The sequence below is a fragment of the Mastigoproctus giganteus genome, chromosome 13, assembly GCF_048544385.1.
Source record: "Mastigoproctus giganteus isolate SK-2022 chromosome 13, ASM4854438v1, whole genome shotgun sequence".
Taxonomy (NCBI): domain Eukaryota; kingdom Metazoa; phylum Arthropoda; class Arachnida; order Uropygi; family Thelyphonidae; genus Mastigoproctus; species Mastigoproctus giganteus.
In genome coordinates, this window is record NC_143587.1 from 11,696,176 (window position 1) to 11,713,640 (window position 17,465).

General features: G+C 39.7%; 1 protein-coding gene across 1 annotated transcript in view; it reads left to right on the top strand.

Moving 5' to 3' along the window:
* Window positions 1-17,465, top strand: part of LOC150075763 (caspase-3-like) — an 81,995-nt gene that overhangs the window by 56,389 nt on the left and 8,141 nt on the right. Inside the window, exon 6 of the mRNA XM_090387874.1 lies at window positions 11,377-11,511. Coding sequence (XP_090244000.1) covers window positions 11,377-11,511 — 135 coding nt within the window. The remainder of the gene's footprint in view (window positions 1-11,376; window positions 11,512-17,465) is intronic.

The following is a 17,465-nucleotide window of genomic DNA, read 5'->3' on the forward strand; positions in this document are numbered from 1 at the left end:
ACAATAAGACTTACAAATTTATCAAAATGCTAATGATACAATATGTGGCCCCTATGACCAAGCTAGATTCAACCATTGTGAATTGGTCTTGTAGAAGCCAAATCTTGATGTGTCTCAAGTCCCAACACTAAACATGTCATTTGAAGAAATCGATCAGTATGATCAACTTGAAGATTCTGTGATCAGCTCATCACAAAGAATTGAACACAAAGAAAATTTCATTGAAATAAGTATGAAAAATTTGAAGGCAGACCAGGAGAGGGTGAAACAGTTGAAGACAATTATTGTGAAATTTTCCAATTATTGAAACAACTTTAGCCAGTTGATGACCATGAATGAAATTGGATGAAATGTGGATTCACTAATATGATCCTCAGCGCACTATAGTCATCAAGTCCTTGAGGTTGTCACAGACATTCTCTCAGATATGCCAGACAAGCTGTTCTTGCTACCTGGGAGTCTAAAACGCTGATGGAACTGATATTCGGGTGACACTTAAGTCAAGTGGACCCAATTTCGGCGAAGTCCGGACGGTCTATGACAGCCAAATCCTCTGCTTGCACCTTCACGATGGTGGGACTGTTAGTAATCCTGGGTATAACCCCCATGCACAAGTACATGGTGGGTGACCACCCAGGTGTGAACCAACGTAAGCAGGGGTTGAGGTGTGGCGCCCACACCACATGGAGGAACGCCGCCCCTCTATGTTACCAGGCAGTACTAGGTGGTAGATGACTCTCATCAACCGGTGAAATACCACCACTTTGCTTATTGGAGGCTTGAAGTGGTGGAACCCATGTTTAGTCTCTAGAGCTAAGTTCCGGTCAACCCTTCCCTATCTCTTCCATCATGCAGTATGATTGATGATTTTTGAGGTTATGATGAATGTCGTGGCGAGATCCATTATTCCTTACATTTCGAGGGTACAGCTCTAAAACGGTGTTCGCAGGCCGGCTGCTAGTTAGTACACCGGACCGAACCTATTGGTAACTCTCTAGGAGGCTTCCGGATCAGCTAGCGTATAATCTTGCTACCTCTACTCTGCCAGATAGTGACTGGAGGGAGTCCGAGTAGTGTGTATGCGGGGAGCATTGTCGAGGCCACGTTATGTCAAGGATCTGGGTATATTCTTACCACATGTACGCCATATCCAAAAATTTCATTACTTCATACAGCATGTCCCACCCACTTTTTATTACTATTGAATACACCATGAATTGTCAAAATAATAGAGCAAGCTTATCTGCGAAAAGATCTAAACCTCCCAAGGACTTCCTAATTCATTTCACAAATATACGTGGTCTTAATTCCAATCTCAACGATGTCCATTTCCACTTGCAGTCTTCCAAACCCCATGTACTTTTTCTGACTGAATCTCAGTTATCAGTTGATTCAACTACTTCTCATCTCAGATGTCCAAACTATTTGCTGTATGATTCCTTTCGCCTCAAAGGTGGTACTTGTGCATATGTCCGTTCTGATATTCCCTGTCAGAGACTTGGCAATTTGGAATCTCCTCTCTTTGATCTTCTCTGGCTTAAAATCTCTCTACCTCATTGTGTAAAATTCATCTGTTGTCTCTACCGTTCTCCCAACTCCACTAATCACTTAGGGCTCTTTGACTTCCTCTCTTTGCAACTTGACTTTCTCCAGTCCAACTTTCCTAACAGTGAGGTAATTTTCCTTGGTGATTTTAATGTTCACAACTCCAGCTGGCTTCCGTTTTCCAGTCACACCGACCCAGCAGGTCGAGATGCTGAGGCTTTTGCAATTACTAATGACCTAGCACAGATTGTTCATTTACCTACAAGAATACCGGACAATCCTAATCATACAGCCAATACGCTTGATCTTTTTCTCACAAACAACCCTTCTAAGTACAAGGTCGAAGTGAGAGGTCCTTTAGGCACTTCAGATCACAACTTGGTGATTGTCTCTTCTCCAATGGAACCTTTATCTCATGGCTATTCCCAACCTCGTGTTGTTTGGCATTACAAGAATGCAAAATGGGATGACCTGCGAGACTTCTTTTCTTCTTTTCCTTCGTCTGATTACTGTTTCAAAACTTCTGATGTCAACGTTTGCTCAGATCGTGTCAGTGAAATTATTCTTGCAGGAATGGAATCCTTTATCCCACACTCCACATTAAAATCTCGTCCTTTATCTAAACCTTGGTTTTCCAATAAATGTGCTAAGGCTGTCCAAGAGAAGAATGTTGCATATCGTAATTGGCTTGTTTCTAATTCTTCAGTTTCATTTTCTGCCTACACCAAAGCTCGCAACAATTGTAAAGCAGTTATTAATCAGTCCAAACTAGAGTTTGAACAGGCTAAGAGTAGAAAACTTGCTTCTTGCCCTAATGGTAGCCGAGCATTCTGGTCTCTTGCCAAAGCTATTGGCCGCAACTTTTGCCCATCTCTGCTCCCACCTCTGTCCAAACCAGATGGTTCTGTTGTCACTTCAGCCAAGGATAAAGCTGACCTGCTAGCATCCCATTTTTCTTCCAGCTCATGTATTAATGATCTTGGTAAAACTCCTCCCACCATTCCTAACACGCTCCATTCAATGCCTCCTGTGGTCTTCCGTCAAAAAGATATCAGAAGGATTTTGATGAATCTTGATGCTAAGAAAGCTCCAGGTCCTGATGGTATTTCTCCACTTGTTCTCAAAACTTGTGCTCCTGAACTTACTCCTATTCTTTGCCGCCTTTTTTCACTTTCTTATTCCAAAGGAGTTTTTCCTTCTGCTTGGAAATTTGCTCATATCCAGCCAGTTCCTAAAAAGGGTGACAAATCCCTCCCATCCAATTATCGTCCCATTGCAATTACTTCTACTCTTTCTAAAGTAATGGAGAAATCAATTAACCGCCAACTCTTAAACTACCTAGAAACCTTCCGTCTGATCAACGATCGCCAGTATGGATTCCGTCAGTGTCGATCCACTGGTGATATTCTGGCTTATGTTACCCATTTATGGACTAATTCAATGGAAAGGTTCGGTGAAACACAAGTAGTTGCTCTTGACATCTCAAAGGCTTTTGATCGTGTTTGGCATAAAAGTCTTCTAAACAAACTTCCATCTTATGGTTTGCCAACTGTTTTTAGTAATTGGTTATCCAGTTTTCTCTCTGATCGCTCACTGAGGGTGATGGTAGATGGCTCTCTGTCTTCTAACTTCTCCACTAATGCCGGTGTCCCCCAAGGTTCAGTTCTTTCCTCCACTCTTTTCCTTTTGTATATCAATGACCTTCTTCCATTGACTGGAAATCCTATCCATAGTTTTGCCGATGATAGCACATTGCATTCAACTTTCCATTTTGAGAAACCTTGTCCTGCTCAATCAGCTTCAAGTTCTCGAAAATCTGCTGCCAATTCCTTAAATGCCGATCTTCAGGTAATTCTCCAGTGGGGCAAAGACAACTTAGTTGATTTCAACCCTTCTAAAACTCAGTCTTGTCTTATATCTCGCAAAAAGGATTCTTCTGCTCCTATGCTTATCTTTAGTTACACTCCGATTTCTAGGCAAAATGATATATCTCTTTTGGGGATTACCCTGACTTCTAATCTCTCTTGGCACAAGCACATTACAAATATTGCTTCTTCTGCATCTAAAAAACTTGGTTTTCTCTTTCGCTCTCAGCGTTACTTTTCTTCCAAACAGCTGCTCACTCTGTATAAATCGCAAATCCGCCCTGCCATGGAATATTGTTCCCACATCTGGGGTGGTGCCCCCAAAACCTCTCTCAGGCTTCTTGATTCCATTCAGAAGAGGGCAGTTAGGTTAATTAATGATTCATCTCTAACAGAGTCTGTCCACTCGCTTTCTCATAGATGTACTGTTTCTGCTGCATGCCTCTTTTACAGATACTTCCATGGGCACTGTTCTTCTGAATTGGCTTCTATAATTCCCGCTCTCTCTTTCAAAACAGTCCGAACACGTGCCGCCACCAGCCAACATCCATATACTGTCCAACTTCAAACCCACACAACCAACTTTTCATCTTCCTCATTTGTTCATTCAACTGCCGTTTTCTGGAACAACCTTCCTTCATACGTATTTCCTGAAAATTACAATCTACAGAAGTTCAAGTCCAATGTCAACAAATATCTTCTTTCGTCTTCTGAACCTCCAACCCAAGCACGGTACTAAGTACTATAGGTTCTAATACCTCTCGTGTTTGGGGTTCTCATAAAAAAAAAAAAAAAAAAGTGTTATTGGGACATTTGTCCTGTCAGTCAAGTGATCAGTGTGAATGTAAACAAGCATGTAATTCAAGTCCATGTCACCACTAAATACAGTAGTATTCTGTTCTCTATCTTATAAACTCTCTACCCCATGTGGCTGTCAGAGTATAAAGAGAAAAAAAAATTCTTTAAATCTTCTTTCCCAGTAATGCAGAGCAAGTGCTAGTCCGTATAAAAATTTCCTCTTCATTCATCTTTTTTTTACCAAATTTTTTGATACCTTGGCTGGTCTCTGATCAAACTGACTTTATTCATTATTAGTATTTCATTTATTTACATGTTAAAAATGATTTTTACCATCAGAGAAACTTAGAGCCAATTTAGACCTTTGAGAGTCTAAATTGGCTCTGAGTTCCTCTGATGACATTTAACTGGGACTTTACTTTCAACCACTGTAAATTTAATTTATCTTTGTCCTTGAAAGTAAAGGAATGGATTTAAATCTATCTAGACTTGTTTTAATAAATGTCCAGATGGATTTTAAGAAACATATAAAAAAGAATACAAAAAAAAACAAAAAAACAAGAATATTAGCATTAGTAGGGCATATGATGCAAGAAAGCAAGCATCAGCCAAAAAAAAAAACACCTTTCCCATTTCGCCCATCCACTTCAAATGTTTGATACCCTTACCGATAAAAGTATCGGCAAGGGTATCAAATCCACGTGTTACAAGTTGCAGCTCCGTTGAACGAGAAGTTTTTTAGCCATATTTAGCCGCTTTATTGACCATTTTTTACATCAAATTATTTTCTGTAAGTAGCTTATAGACCTAGTCAGGATTGTTAGTTTATTCTGAATTGAGACAGCGAGATTTGGAAGTTAATTAATACTTAAGTGTCCGTAGATATACCGTTCGTAACTTGCTGCCTTTGTTATACGATACGTTATATCCCGAACTAGATAGCGTTAGTATAGTATAGTACAATATTGTCAATTAATCAGTAAAATCTATTAAACTTGTTAAACTTCGTTGTCAGTTAAATTGTACTTTTAACTAAATACATATAACGACTTAGATTACAAATAATCTATTAATTAATTATAACATAATTAATTAATACATAACTTGATACGGAAGTTATATAAAGGGAATTCGTAGTTAATTAATACTTGATACTGAAAAATATATATACCGTTATAACTGTGTTGGGATAAAAGTTTAGGGTTATAATTTTGTACTGAAATTGAAATTTTGTTGAAATTAAATCGAAATCATGACTCAGACCAGAGCAGCAAAGCAAAAGGCTCAAGCTAATGGGAGTGCTGTGGCTCAGAGGAGAACTGAGGGGGGGGGGGTAATTTCCCTCTGAATCACAGCCTTTTAAAATGCACTGCTTGCATGATGTTTGTAGAGCAATCAGGTACGGGACATGATATTGCCATGGGGGATGTCTTTGTGTGTGCACGATGCAAGGAGTGTAAAGAAATCAGTCAACAACTCAGCGTTGTTATGGGCCTATATGAGAGCTTGAAGGTCAGGGTGGATGCCCTCGAAGGAACTAAATTGAGGGGTCCATCAAGCGCTCAGCTGCCCACATCAATGCCAGAGCTTGCACTTGGACATCACGCAACACAGCGGCAACCCCTAACGCAGAATGCGCTGGTCCCACAGGAACTAATAGTTGTTGGTGACTCTATTGTCAGGGAAACGGGGAACATGCTTTGTAAAAAGGATAGGAGGAATAGGACCAGAGTATGTCTGCCAGGGGCAAAGGTTGATGACGTAGAGCGGTTATCATCTTTTAAGAGCACAAAGGGTGATAGAGTTGTACACGTTGGCACTAATGATATCAAGAATAGGAGACCGGCAGAATTACTTAACAAGTACAGGTCACTGTTGAAAAAAAGCCGTGAATTAGGGTTGAATTTGAAAGTGTCTGCAATTCTAACCAGATATGATAGGAGGGAGTATATGATGAGAGACTTGTCGATCAATTCGGCACTGGAAAGATTGTGCAAGGCTCAAGGGGTAGGATTTTTTCAGCCTGGACTGTACTTGTTAACAGGAGAGAGTTAACAAGTGTATCCCATCCCTGCTTCTACAGGGATGGGATACACTTAAATAGAAAGGGTGCAAGAATATTTGCTGATGCTATCGAGGCAGTGTTGGGTGGGTCGGAAAACTGCCAGCTTGGGGGGGGATACAAAGACTAATAGATTAATAGTAGCTACTGGCAGAGGTGAAAGTGATTCTTGCACTGCTTCTATTGGAATGAGCAGAAGCCTGAAAAACAAGATGCAGGATATTTCAGAGACTGCTGGGAGTCATTGCGGTACAAGTAAACACATGGGTTATGTTAGGATAGCTAAGAATAGAAATAGGTGTATGTATACTTGCGTGTACACCAATGCTAGGAGTTTGGTAAATAAATTTGATGAATTTGAGGTATTGCTCAAAGCATCAAAGGCATATATTGTTGGGATATCGGAGACGTGGTGTCACACAGATATAAGGAATGCAGAACTGGAATTTGGGGAGTAAAACGTCTACAGAAAGAATAGACAGGATAGGACGGGAGGAGGGATTATGCTATTACATAAGAAACACATAAAAACCAAAGAAGTGAAGCCAGTCAACATCGATGGACAGTGCAGTGTCGAGTCAGTTTGGTGTGACATAAGCATTGGGAGATCAAAATTGAGAGTACGAGTGTGCTATAGGCCTAATGACTCTATGAGTATAATAAGAAACTGTACAGGGAAATAGAGTGGGCCAGTACATCAGAGAGTCTTATGATGGGGGATTTTAATTTCTCAGATATTGACTTGAATTTGTGGGTTGGTCACTCACACACTAGCAAGGCCTTTGTGGATTTATTGGATGATCCTTTTCTTCATCAGCATGTTCGGGAGGCAACTATCAGTAGTGATTCTTCATGCATTAAGAATCTGCAGATAAAGGAACCACTAGATGGCAGTGATCACAGTGTGCTGAAGTGGGGTTTAACCAAAGAGGTAACTACCATCAGGGGAAAAGGGAAGGGTTATTGCTTTCGTAAAGTCGACTACGATGGTCTGAGACAGTATTTAAATTCTATACAGTGGGACCAACTGATGATGTTACCAACAGCAAATTCAAAATGGGAAGCATTCAAAGAACTTATCTTGGAAGCTACTAGGCTTTACATACCAACTAAGAAATATTCTTCAAGGTTTAGGCCTAAATGGATGTCAGATGAACTAATGAGACATGTGGCAGAGAAGAAAAATGCACGGGATGCATACAAATTAACACGTGACACAGAAGCCTATGATAGATACAAGTTGATCTGTAACCAAGTTACAAATGAGGGTAGGCAGGCAAAGGCAGATTATGAGAAATCTTTGGCAAGGGATGCAAAGAAAAACAGCAAAGAGCTCTTTACTTATGTAAACTCTAGAAGGAAGGGGATGAACCAGATTGGTCCACTTGATATCGACGTGTCAACTGTTGATTATCCTGCTCAGATAGCTAACAAACTAAATGAATATTTTGCATCGACATTCACACATGAGGAGTTATTCAGCAAGGGGAATGCCAGAGGTGTATTCAACTCTGGCAGTAAGCTAGAGAATTTTGTAATAACTGAGAGTAAATTGGAGGAGAAATTTTTGAAGATAAACACAAGAAAGGCACCTGGGGTGGATGGGATCAGTCCAGTTACATTAAAGGAGGCAGCAAAGGAAGTAAGCAAACCCTTAGCCATAATTATGAGAGCTTCCTTGGACTCCGGGGAGGTACCCACAGACTAGAGATGTGCAAATGTGACCGCAATTCACAAAGGAGGATCAAAGGCTGACACAAGTAATTATAGACCTGTGAGTTTAACTTCTGTTCCAGGAAAATTAATACAGGCACTAGTTAAAGAAGCACTGCAGGATCATCTAGACAAGACTTCAGTTATAGCTCGGACACAGCATGGTTTTGTTAAGGGGAAATCTTGCCTGACCAATTTGATTGGATACTATGATGCAGTCACAAAAGAACTGGATGCAGGGAATAACTTTGATATTATATACTTGGATCTTAGAAAGGCTTTTGATACCGTTGCACATGGAAGACTGCTGCACAAATTGGAGCAGTGTGGCATTGGAGGCAAATTGCTGCTAGGGATAAAGGGGTGGCTGAGGGGGAGAAGACAGAGAGTGGTAATCAATGGACACTGCTCATCATGGACTAATGTTATTAGTGGAGTCCCTCAGGGTTCAGTGTTGGGTCCATTATTGTTTTCTGTATTTATAAATGATATTGATGATGGTATATCAGGCTTAATGTCCAAGTTTGCAGAAGATACAAAGGTTGGCAGGATTGTAACCAAGGACACTACTGACACTATGCTGCTGCAACAGGATCTAGAAAGGTTGAGCAAATGGGCTGAGAGGTGGCGAATGAAGTTTAACATTAACAAATGTAAAGTACTACATATTGGAAACAGCAACCCCAGAGCAACGTATCAACTCTGTGGTACTACACTGACAGTGGTAGAGAATAAAAAGGACCTGGGGGTAATTGTGTAGGCAGATATGTAGTTCTCTGACAGTGCAGACGGGCTACAAGAGTAGCTCATGGTGTCTTGTCAATGATATACAGGAATTTTTGTAGCAGGGATAAGGAGGCGATTATTCCCTTGTATAATGCAATGGTCAGGCCACACCTAGAGTACTGTATACAGCTCTGGAGGCCTCATTTCAAGAAGGATGTAGAGCTGCTGGAACAAGTAAAGAGAAGGGCAACAAGATTAGTGAATGGAACAAAGGGGTGCTCTTACGAAGAAAGGCTTAAGTTTTGCAAATTATAGTGTCTGGAGACTAGGCACCAGCGAGGTGATCTGATAGAGGTGTATAAAGCCTTGAATGGTTTGATCATGCCAAATGCTGAAGGGATTCTTCCTCTCGCTCAGAATAATCACCTGAGAGGGCATAAATTCAAATTGAAGAAAGACAGATGTAGGATAGATGTGCGGAAATTTGCCTTTAGCCAGCGGGTAGTTGGTTGGTGGAACAGACTTCCATCCCTTGTCGTGGAAGTTGATAGCCTAAATAAATTTTAGGCTCAGCTGGATAGGTATTTCGAATGAACGAAGGGATGAAGTTTTTTTTTTTTTTTTTTTTTGGCTGATGCTGCATAAGCTTGCTTTCTTGCATCATATGCCTCTACTAATGCTAACTTATATAAAAAAGAATACAAAAAAAAACAAAACAAGAATATTAACATTAGTAGGGCATGTGATGCAAGAAAGCAAGCATCAGCCAAAAAAAACACCTTTCCCATTTTGCCCATCCATTCACTCCAAATGTTTGTCTAGTTCTGCCTTGAACTTATTTAAGTTGCTGACCTCCACTACAGATGGAAGTTTGTTCCAACTATCAACCACCCGCTGGCTAAAGGTGAATTTCCACACACATATTCTACAATTGTCTTTCCTCAATTTGAATTTATCTGAGCAAGAGGAAGAATCCCTTTAGCATAGGCCTTGCTCAATCAATTTAAGGCCATATACAACTCAATTAGATAACCTTGAAGGTAAAATGCCTGCCTGGCAACCCAAAGGTCGCTGGTTCGAATTCCATTTCGGGCTTGGATCAAAGTACTGCAAAAACCTTGAGAGTTGCATTATGGCCACTGAAGCTGATGCACCAACAACTAACTAAAAAAAAAAACCCTCGAAGGTGCCTAGTTTCCAGAAGCTGCAATTTGCAGAACTTAAGCCTTTCTTGGTAACACCAACCCTATGGATAGGGTTCCAGTAGCTCTACATCTTTCCTAAAATGAGGCCTCCAGACCTGTATACAATACTCAAAGCGTTGCCTGACCATTGCCTTATACAAGGGGACAATCACCTCCTTATCCCTGCTATATCATTGACAAGACACCATGACAAGCCTTTTTGCACTGCTCAGAAAACTTCATATCTGACTGCACAATTATCCCCAGGTCCTTTTCATTCTCCTCTACCCTGAGTGTAGTACTACCCAGTTGATATGTTACTCTGTAGTTACTGCTACCCACATGCAGTATTTTACATTTGTCAATATTAAACTTCAGTTGCCACCTCTCAGCCCATCTGCTCAACTTTTCCAGATCCTGTTGCAGCGCCGTATTATCATTACTATCATTAACAACCCTGCCGACCTTCGTATTGTCTGCAAACATAGACATTAAAACTGATACACCTTCATCAATATCATTGATAAACACTGAAAACAACAATGGACCCAATGCCTAACCCTGGGGGACTCCACTAATAACATTAGTCCATGAAGAACAGTATCCATTGATTACCACTCTCTGTCTTCTCCCACTCAATCATTCTTTTATTCATTGTAGCAACTTGCCCATAATACAAACTTATGTGAATATAAGTTTGTATGAATATAAATTCAAATTGAGGAAAGACAGGTGTAGGATCGACGTGCGGAAATTTGCCTTTCACTTAGTACATTCACTTCAAAATGCCATAGATTACTGGCGCCTCCGTAGCCAGGTGGGAAGGAGCAGCAGTGCACAGCACATGCTTCTTGATTAGACCGTGGTTCGAGCCCGTCACCACCAAATATGGAGGATGCGGAAAGGTCAAGGAATGACCACCGCATATCCCGGAGCAATATGGCCTTAGTTGCTAATGCTCCTAAAAACCAACCAAACAAACAAACAAACAAACAACAAACAACCATAGATTACTGATTATCCAATAATTTAGCACCTGCCTTCCTACAGTTTTCTGCAGATCAGTCATGAGAGTCGCTTATTGCCAAAGACCATCTGGTACCTCTGGCTTTGGTGAGTGTTTCTATTTATAGGTTATTCATAGAATACATGTGGTGCAACTAGCTTTGGACCTATTTGTTATATAAAACTAAATTCCTAATTTCTTTTTTTTTTTTTTTTAATTATTGTATCTGCATTTTTATCTCTCCAGTAGTGTTTATATAAATGATACAATTAAAAACCAAACAGAAGGGGAACATAGCACTGTGTGACGGACCGAAAGTCTGGCAGCATTTCACTATTTGCACCATGGAATATTTTCTTTTAACTCTAGTACTAATACTAGTGGTTTCATATTGTAAAATTAATGATTTGCAAAGTACTGCACTCTTCTCATTTTTTAATTTTTTTTTTTTAAAGCTTGACTTTTTGTCATTTTCAGGAGGGATTTATGGAGCTGACAGAGTCATTGTGGAAATAAAACAAATCAAAACAATATTAACAACATCAGGAGACCTTTCTGGTAAACCAAAGCTCTGTTTTATCCAAGCTTGTCAGGGAAACTTAAAAATGCAAGGTAAGTGATTTTTTTTTTTTTTTTTTAATAATAATTTTTGATCTGTAAATGACATTTACATTTGCTGTACACTATACAAAGAAATAACAAGAGGCAGCAAAGCCTTCTTTAAGCAGCTCTCTATTAACCGTCACTACCTTTTGTTAAATTGTGAATATTTTGCAGTTCCATGCAAAATCTTTATAAACATCTATTAAGCACCAGTCTCTATAATGTAAGCAGTGCAGTTAATCTTTCTGATGCTTTTATTAAGCATGCATTTTTTATTGTAAGAAAGCCTAATTGTCTCATGTTTTTTTAAAGCTTACTGTTTCGATGCCGGTGGATTAAATGGCAGTGCAACAGCATTACTGTAGTTTTAAAAATTAATACTTTAACAAGAAAAGGTTAAAAGCAGCAAAGACTTCTTTACTTATATAAACTCTAGAGAAAGGGGATGAATCAGATTGGTCCACTTGATATCAATAGTTTGACTGTTGATGAACCTGTTCAGATAGCTGATCAACTCAGTGAGTGTTTTGCATTTACATTCACACATGAGGAATTCTGTAGGGAAGTGGAGATCAGAAGCTTATTAAACTCTAACAGGGAACTAAATGATTTTGTAAAATTGAGAGCAGTGTGGAGGACAAATTATTGAAGTTAAAAGTAAGGAAGGCACCTGGGTTGGATGGATCTATCCAGTTATATTAAAGGAGACTGCAAATGAAGTAAGCAAACCCTTAGCCATAATTATAAAAGCATCATTGGGTTCAGGGAAGGTCCCACATTCTGAAAATGTGCAAATGTATCTCCAATTCACAAATCAAATGGTGATACAAGTAATTACAGACCTGTTAGTTTAACTTCTCTCCCAGGTAAAATAATGGAGTCACTGGTTAAAGAAGCAATGCAGGATCATCTAGACAAGACTGCCGTAATAATTCAGACACAGCATGGATTTGTTAAGGGAAAGTCGTCTCTGGCTAATTTGATTGGATATTTATGATGTGGGCACAAAGTAACTGGATGCAAGAAATAATTTTGATATCATATACTTGGATTTCAGGAAAGCTTTTGATACTGTTGCACATGGAAGACTGTACAGATTGGAGCAGTATGGCATTTTGAGCGCAAGTTTCTACAATGGATAAAAGGGTGGTTGAGTTGGAGAAGACAGAGAGTGGTAATCAATGTACACTGCTCTTCGTAGTCTAATGTTATTAGTGGTGTCCCCAGGGTTCGGTGTTGGGCCCATTGTTGTTTTATATATTTATCAATGATATTGATGAAGGTATATCTGGCTTAATATCGAAGTTTGCAGATGATACAAAGGTTGGCAGGGTTGTTAATGACAGTGTGCTACTGCAACATAATCTAGAAAAATTGGGCATATGGGCTGAGAAGCAGCAACTGAAGTTTAACATTAACAAATGCAAAGAGCTGCATATGGGTAGCAGTAATCGCAGAGAAATGTACCAACTGTATGGTACTACTCTCAGGATAGTGGAGAATGAAAAAGACCTGGGAGTAATTTTGCAGTCAAAAATAAAGATTTCTGAGCATTGTAGACAGGCTGCCAGAGCAGCTCATAGGGTCTTATCAATGATATACAAGAATTTTTCTAGCAGGGATAAAGAGTTGAATATCCCCTTGTATAAAGCAATGGTTGGGCCACACCTTGAGCACTGCATACAGGTCTGAAGACCTCATTTTAGGAAGGATGTAGAGTTGCTAGAATGAGTAGAGAGAAGGGAAATGAGGCTTGTGTGCGAAACAAAGGGGTGCTATTACAAAGTGAGGGGACCTATTTGCAAGGGGACCTGATTGAGGTGTATTAAGGCCTTGTATGGTTTGAGCAGGATACTGATGGGATTCTTCCTCTTGCTCAGATAACAAAACTGAAGGGGCATAAACTCTAATTGAGGAAAGACAGTTGTAGAATAGATGTGGAAATTTGCCTTTAGCCAGCAGGTAGTTGATTGCTAGAATAAACTTCCATTGGTTGTGGAAGTTGATAGCCTAAATAAATTCAAGGAAGAAGTGGACAAACTTTTAGAGCAAATGCATGGGTGAAATGTGAAGGCTTTTTTTTTTTTTTTTTTTTTTTTTTGACTAATGCTGTATAAGCTTACTTTCTTCCATCATCTGCTAATGCCAAAAGCCTTTCAAATGTCAAGAGAAACTGCTTGAGTTTCACCAAACTTTTCCATTGAATTTCTCCATAGTGGGTAACATAACCAGAATACCACTGGTGGATCAGCACTGACTGAATCCATACTGGTGATAATTGATGAGATGGAAGGTTTATAGATAGTTCAAGAGTTAGTGATTAATTGATTTCTCCATTACATTTGGAAGAGTAGAAGTAAGTGTAATTGGATGATAGGAAATGGCTGGATATGAGCAAATTTAAAAGAAGAAAGGAAAACACATTTGGAATAAGCAAGTGAAAAAGCAGGAGTAGGTTCAGGAGCACAGGTTTTGAGGATATATGAAGAAATACCATTGGGACTTGGAGCTTTCCTAGCATTAATCCTTGTGACATCCTTTTGATGGAAGACCACAGGAGGCTTGAATGAAGTGTACTTGGAATGGTTGGAGGTTGTAGCAAGTCAGCTTTATTTTTGGCTGAAGTGGCAATAGAACCATCTGATCTTGACAGAGGTTGGGAATTGCGATGGTCAAAAACTGCGGCCAGAATGTTTGACTATCTTTTGAAAATAAGCAAGTTTTTTACTCTTAGCTTGTTTGAAATGTAGTTTGGACTAATTATTAACTGCTTTACAATTTGTTGCGAGCTTTGGTTTAGGCAGAAAATGAAGCTGTAAATTTGGATACAAGCCAATTGCGATATGCAACATTCTTCTCTTGAACAGCCTTAGCACATTTATTGGAAAACCAAGGTTAAGGTTTGGCCAAGGTCAAGTTAAAAACCTCATAAAGGATGAGAATTTAAGGTAGAGTGTAGAATAAAGGATTTCATCCCTACAAGAATAGTTTTACTCACATGGTCTGAGCAAACATTGATTTCAGAAAATTTTAAACAGTAAATGGCAAAAGCTTCTGCATCTCAATCAGCTGGGTCTGTGTGACTAAAAACTGAAGCCAACTGGATTTGTAAAGATTAAAATCACCAAGGAAAATTATCTCACTGTTATCAAAGTTGGACTGGAGAAAGTCAAGTTTGAAAGAGAGAAAGTCAAAGAATTCAAAGTGATTATTGGAGTTGGGCGAATGATAGGAACAACAAATGAAATTGCAATGTGGTAGAAAGGTTTTAAACCAGAGAAGATCAAAAATAGGAGATTCTAAATTACTAAGTCTTTGACAGGGAATATTAGAACAGACATATGCACTAGCGTCATCTTTGATACAAAAGGAGTTGTACAACGAATAATTTTGACAACTGAGATGAACAGTGGTTGAACCAATCAATAACCTTGGATACTCTCAGAAAAAGTACATGGGGTTTGGCAGACTGTAAGTGCAAGTGCACATTATTGAGATTAGAACTGAGACCACGTATATTTAGCATTAGCATTAGTACAGGCATATGATGCAAGAAAGCAAGCTTATTCAGCATCAGCCAAAAAAAAAAAAAAACACACACCACTCCCATTTCACCCCTCCGTTCGTTCGAAATACCTGTCCAGTTGAGCTTTAAATTTGTTTAGGCTATCAACTTCAACAACAAGTAATGGAAGTCGGTTCCACCAACCAACCACCCGCTGGCCAAAGGCAAATTTCCGCACATCTATCCGACATCCATCCTTCCTCAATTTGAATTTATGCCCTCTGAGCTGATTATTCTGAGCAAGAGGAAGAATCCCATTGCCATTGAGCATGCTCAAACCATTCAAAGCCTTATACACCTCTATCAGATCACCTCGTCGGTGCCTAGTCTCCAGACTCTGTAATTTGCAAAACTTAAGCCTTTCTTTGTAAGAGCAACCCTTTGTTCCATTCACTAATCTTGTTGCCCTTCTCTGTACCTGTTCCAGCAGCTCTACATCCTTCTTGAAATGAGGCCTCCAGACCTGTATACAGTACTCAAGATGTGGCCTAACCATTGCCTTACACAAGGGAATAATCACCTCCTTATCCCTGCTAGAAAAATTCCTGTATATCATTGACAAGACACCATGAGCTACTCTTGCAGCTCGTCTGCACTGCTCAGAGAACTTCATATCTGCCTGCACAATTACCCCCAGGTCCTTTTCATTCTCCACCACTGTCAATGTAGTACCGCAGAGTTGGTACGTTGCTCTGGGGTTACTGTTTCCCATATGTAGTACTTTACATTTGTCAATGTTAAACTTCATTTGCCACCTCTCAGCCCACCTGTTCAACCTTTCCAGATCCTGTTGCAGCAGCATAGCGTCAGTGGTGTCCTTAACAACCCTGCCAACCTTTGTATCATCTGCAAACTTGGACATTAAACTTGATATCCAATCATCAGTATCATTCATAAACACCGAAAACAACAATGGACCCAACACTGAACCCTGAGGAACTCCACTAATAACATTAGTCCACGTTGAGCAGTGTCCATTGATTACCACTCTCTGTCTTCTGCCACTCAACCATCCCCTTATCCATAGCAGCAATTTGCCTCCAATGCCACACTGCCCCAATTTGTGCAGCAGTCTTCCTGTGCAACAGTATCAAAAGCCTTTCTAAGATCCAAATATATATTATTCCCTGCATCCAGTTCTTTTGTGACTACATCATAGTATCCAATCAAATTGGTCAGGCAAGACCTGCCCTTAACAAAATCATGCTGCGTCTGAGCTATAACTGAATTCTTGTCTAGATGATCCTGAAGTGCTTCTTTAACCAGTGCCTCCATTAATTTACCTGGAACAGAAGTTAAACTAACAGGTCTATAATTACTTGTGTCAGCCTTTGATCCTCCTTTGTGAATTGGGGTTACATTTGCACATCTCCAGTCTATGGGTACCTCCCCTGAGTCCAGAGAAGCTCTCATAATTATGGCTAGGGGTTTGCTTACTTCCTTTGCTGCCTCCTTTAATATAACTGGATAGATCCCATCCACCCCAGGTGCCTTTTTTATGTTTATCCTCAACAATCTCTCCTCCACTTTCCTCTCAGTTATTACAAAATCATCCAGCTCACTGCCAATGTTTACTTTACCTACATCATTCCCCTTCCTGAATAACTCCTCATGCATGAATGTAGATGCAAAATACTCGTTTAGATTGGATCCTCAACTGTTGAACCATCAATATCCAATGGACCAATCTGATTCATCCCTTTCCTTCTTGAGTTTAAATAGTTAAAGAACTCTTTTCTGTTTTTCTTTTCATCCTTTGCCAAGGATTTTTCGTAGTCTGCCTTTGCCTGCCTAATCTCCTTTGTGACTTGGTTACAGACCAACTTATATCTATCATAGGCTTCCATGTCACCCATTAATTTGTATGTATCCCATGCATTTTTCTTCTCTGCCACATGTCTCATTAGTACATCTGACAACCATTTAGGCCTAAACCTTGAACAATATTTCTTAGTTGGTATGTAAAGCCTGGTAGCCTGCAAGATTAGTTCCTTGAATGCTTCCCATTTTGGGTTTGCTGTTGGTAACATCATCAGTAGGTCCCACTGTATAGAATTTAAATACTGTCTCAGACCATCATAGTCGCCTTTACGAAAACAAAAACCCTTCCCTTTACCTCTGATGGTAGTTACCTCCTTGAGTAAATCCCACTTCAACACACTGTGATCACTGCCACCTAGTGGTTCATTTATCTGCAGATTCTTAATGCATGAGAATCACTACTGATAATCAGATCAAGAGTATTGCTCCCTCTTGTTGCCTCACGGACATGCTGATGTAGAAAACAATCATCCAATAAATCCACAAAAGCCTTGCTAGTGTGCGAGTGACCAACCCACAAATTCCAGTCAATATCTGGGAAATTAAAATCCCCTATTATAAGACTCTCTGATTTACT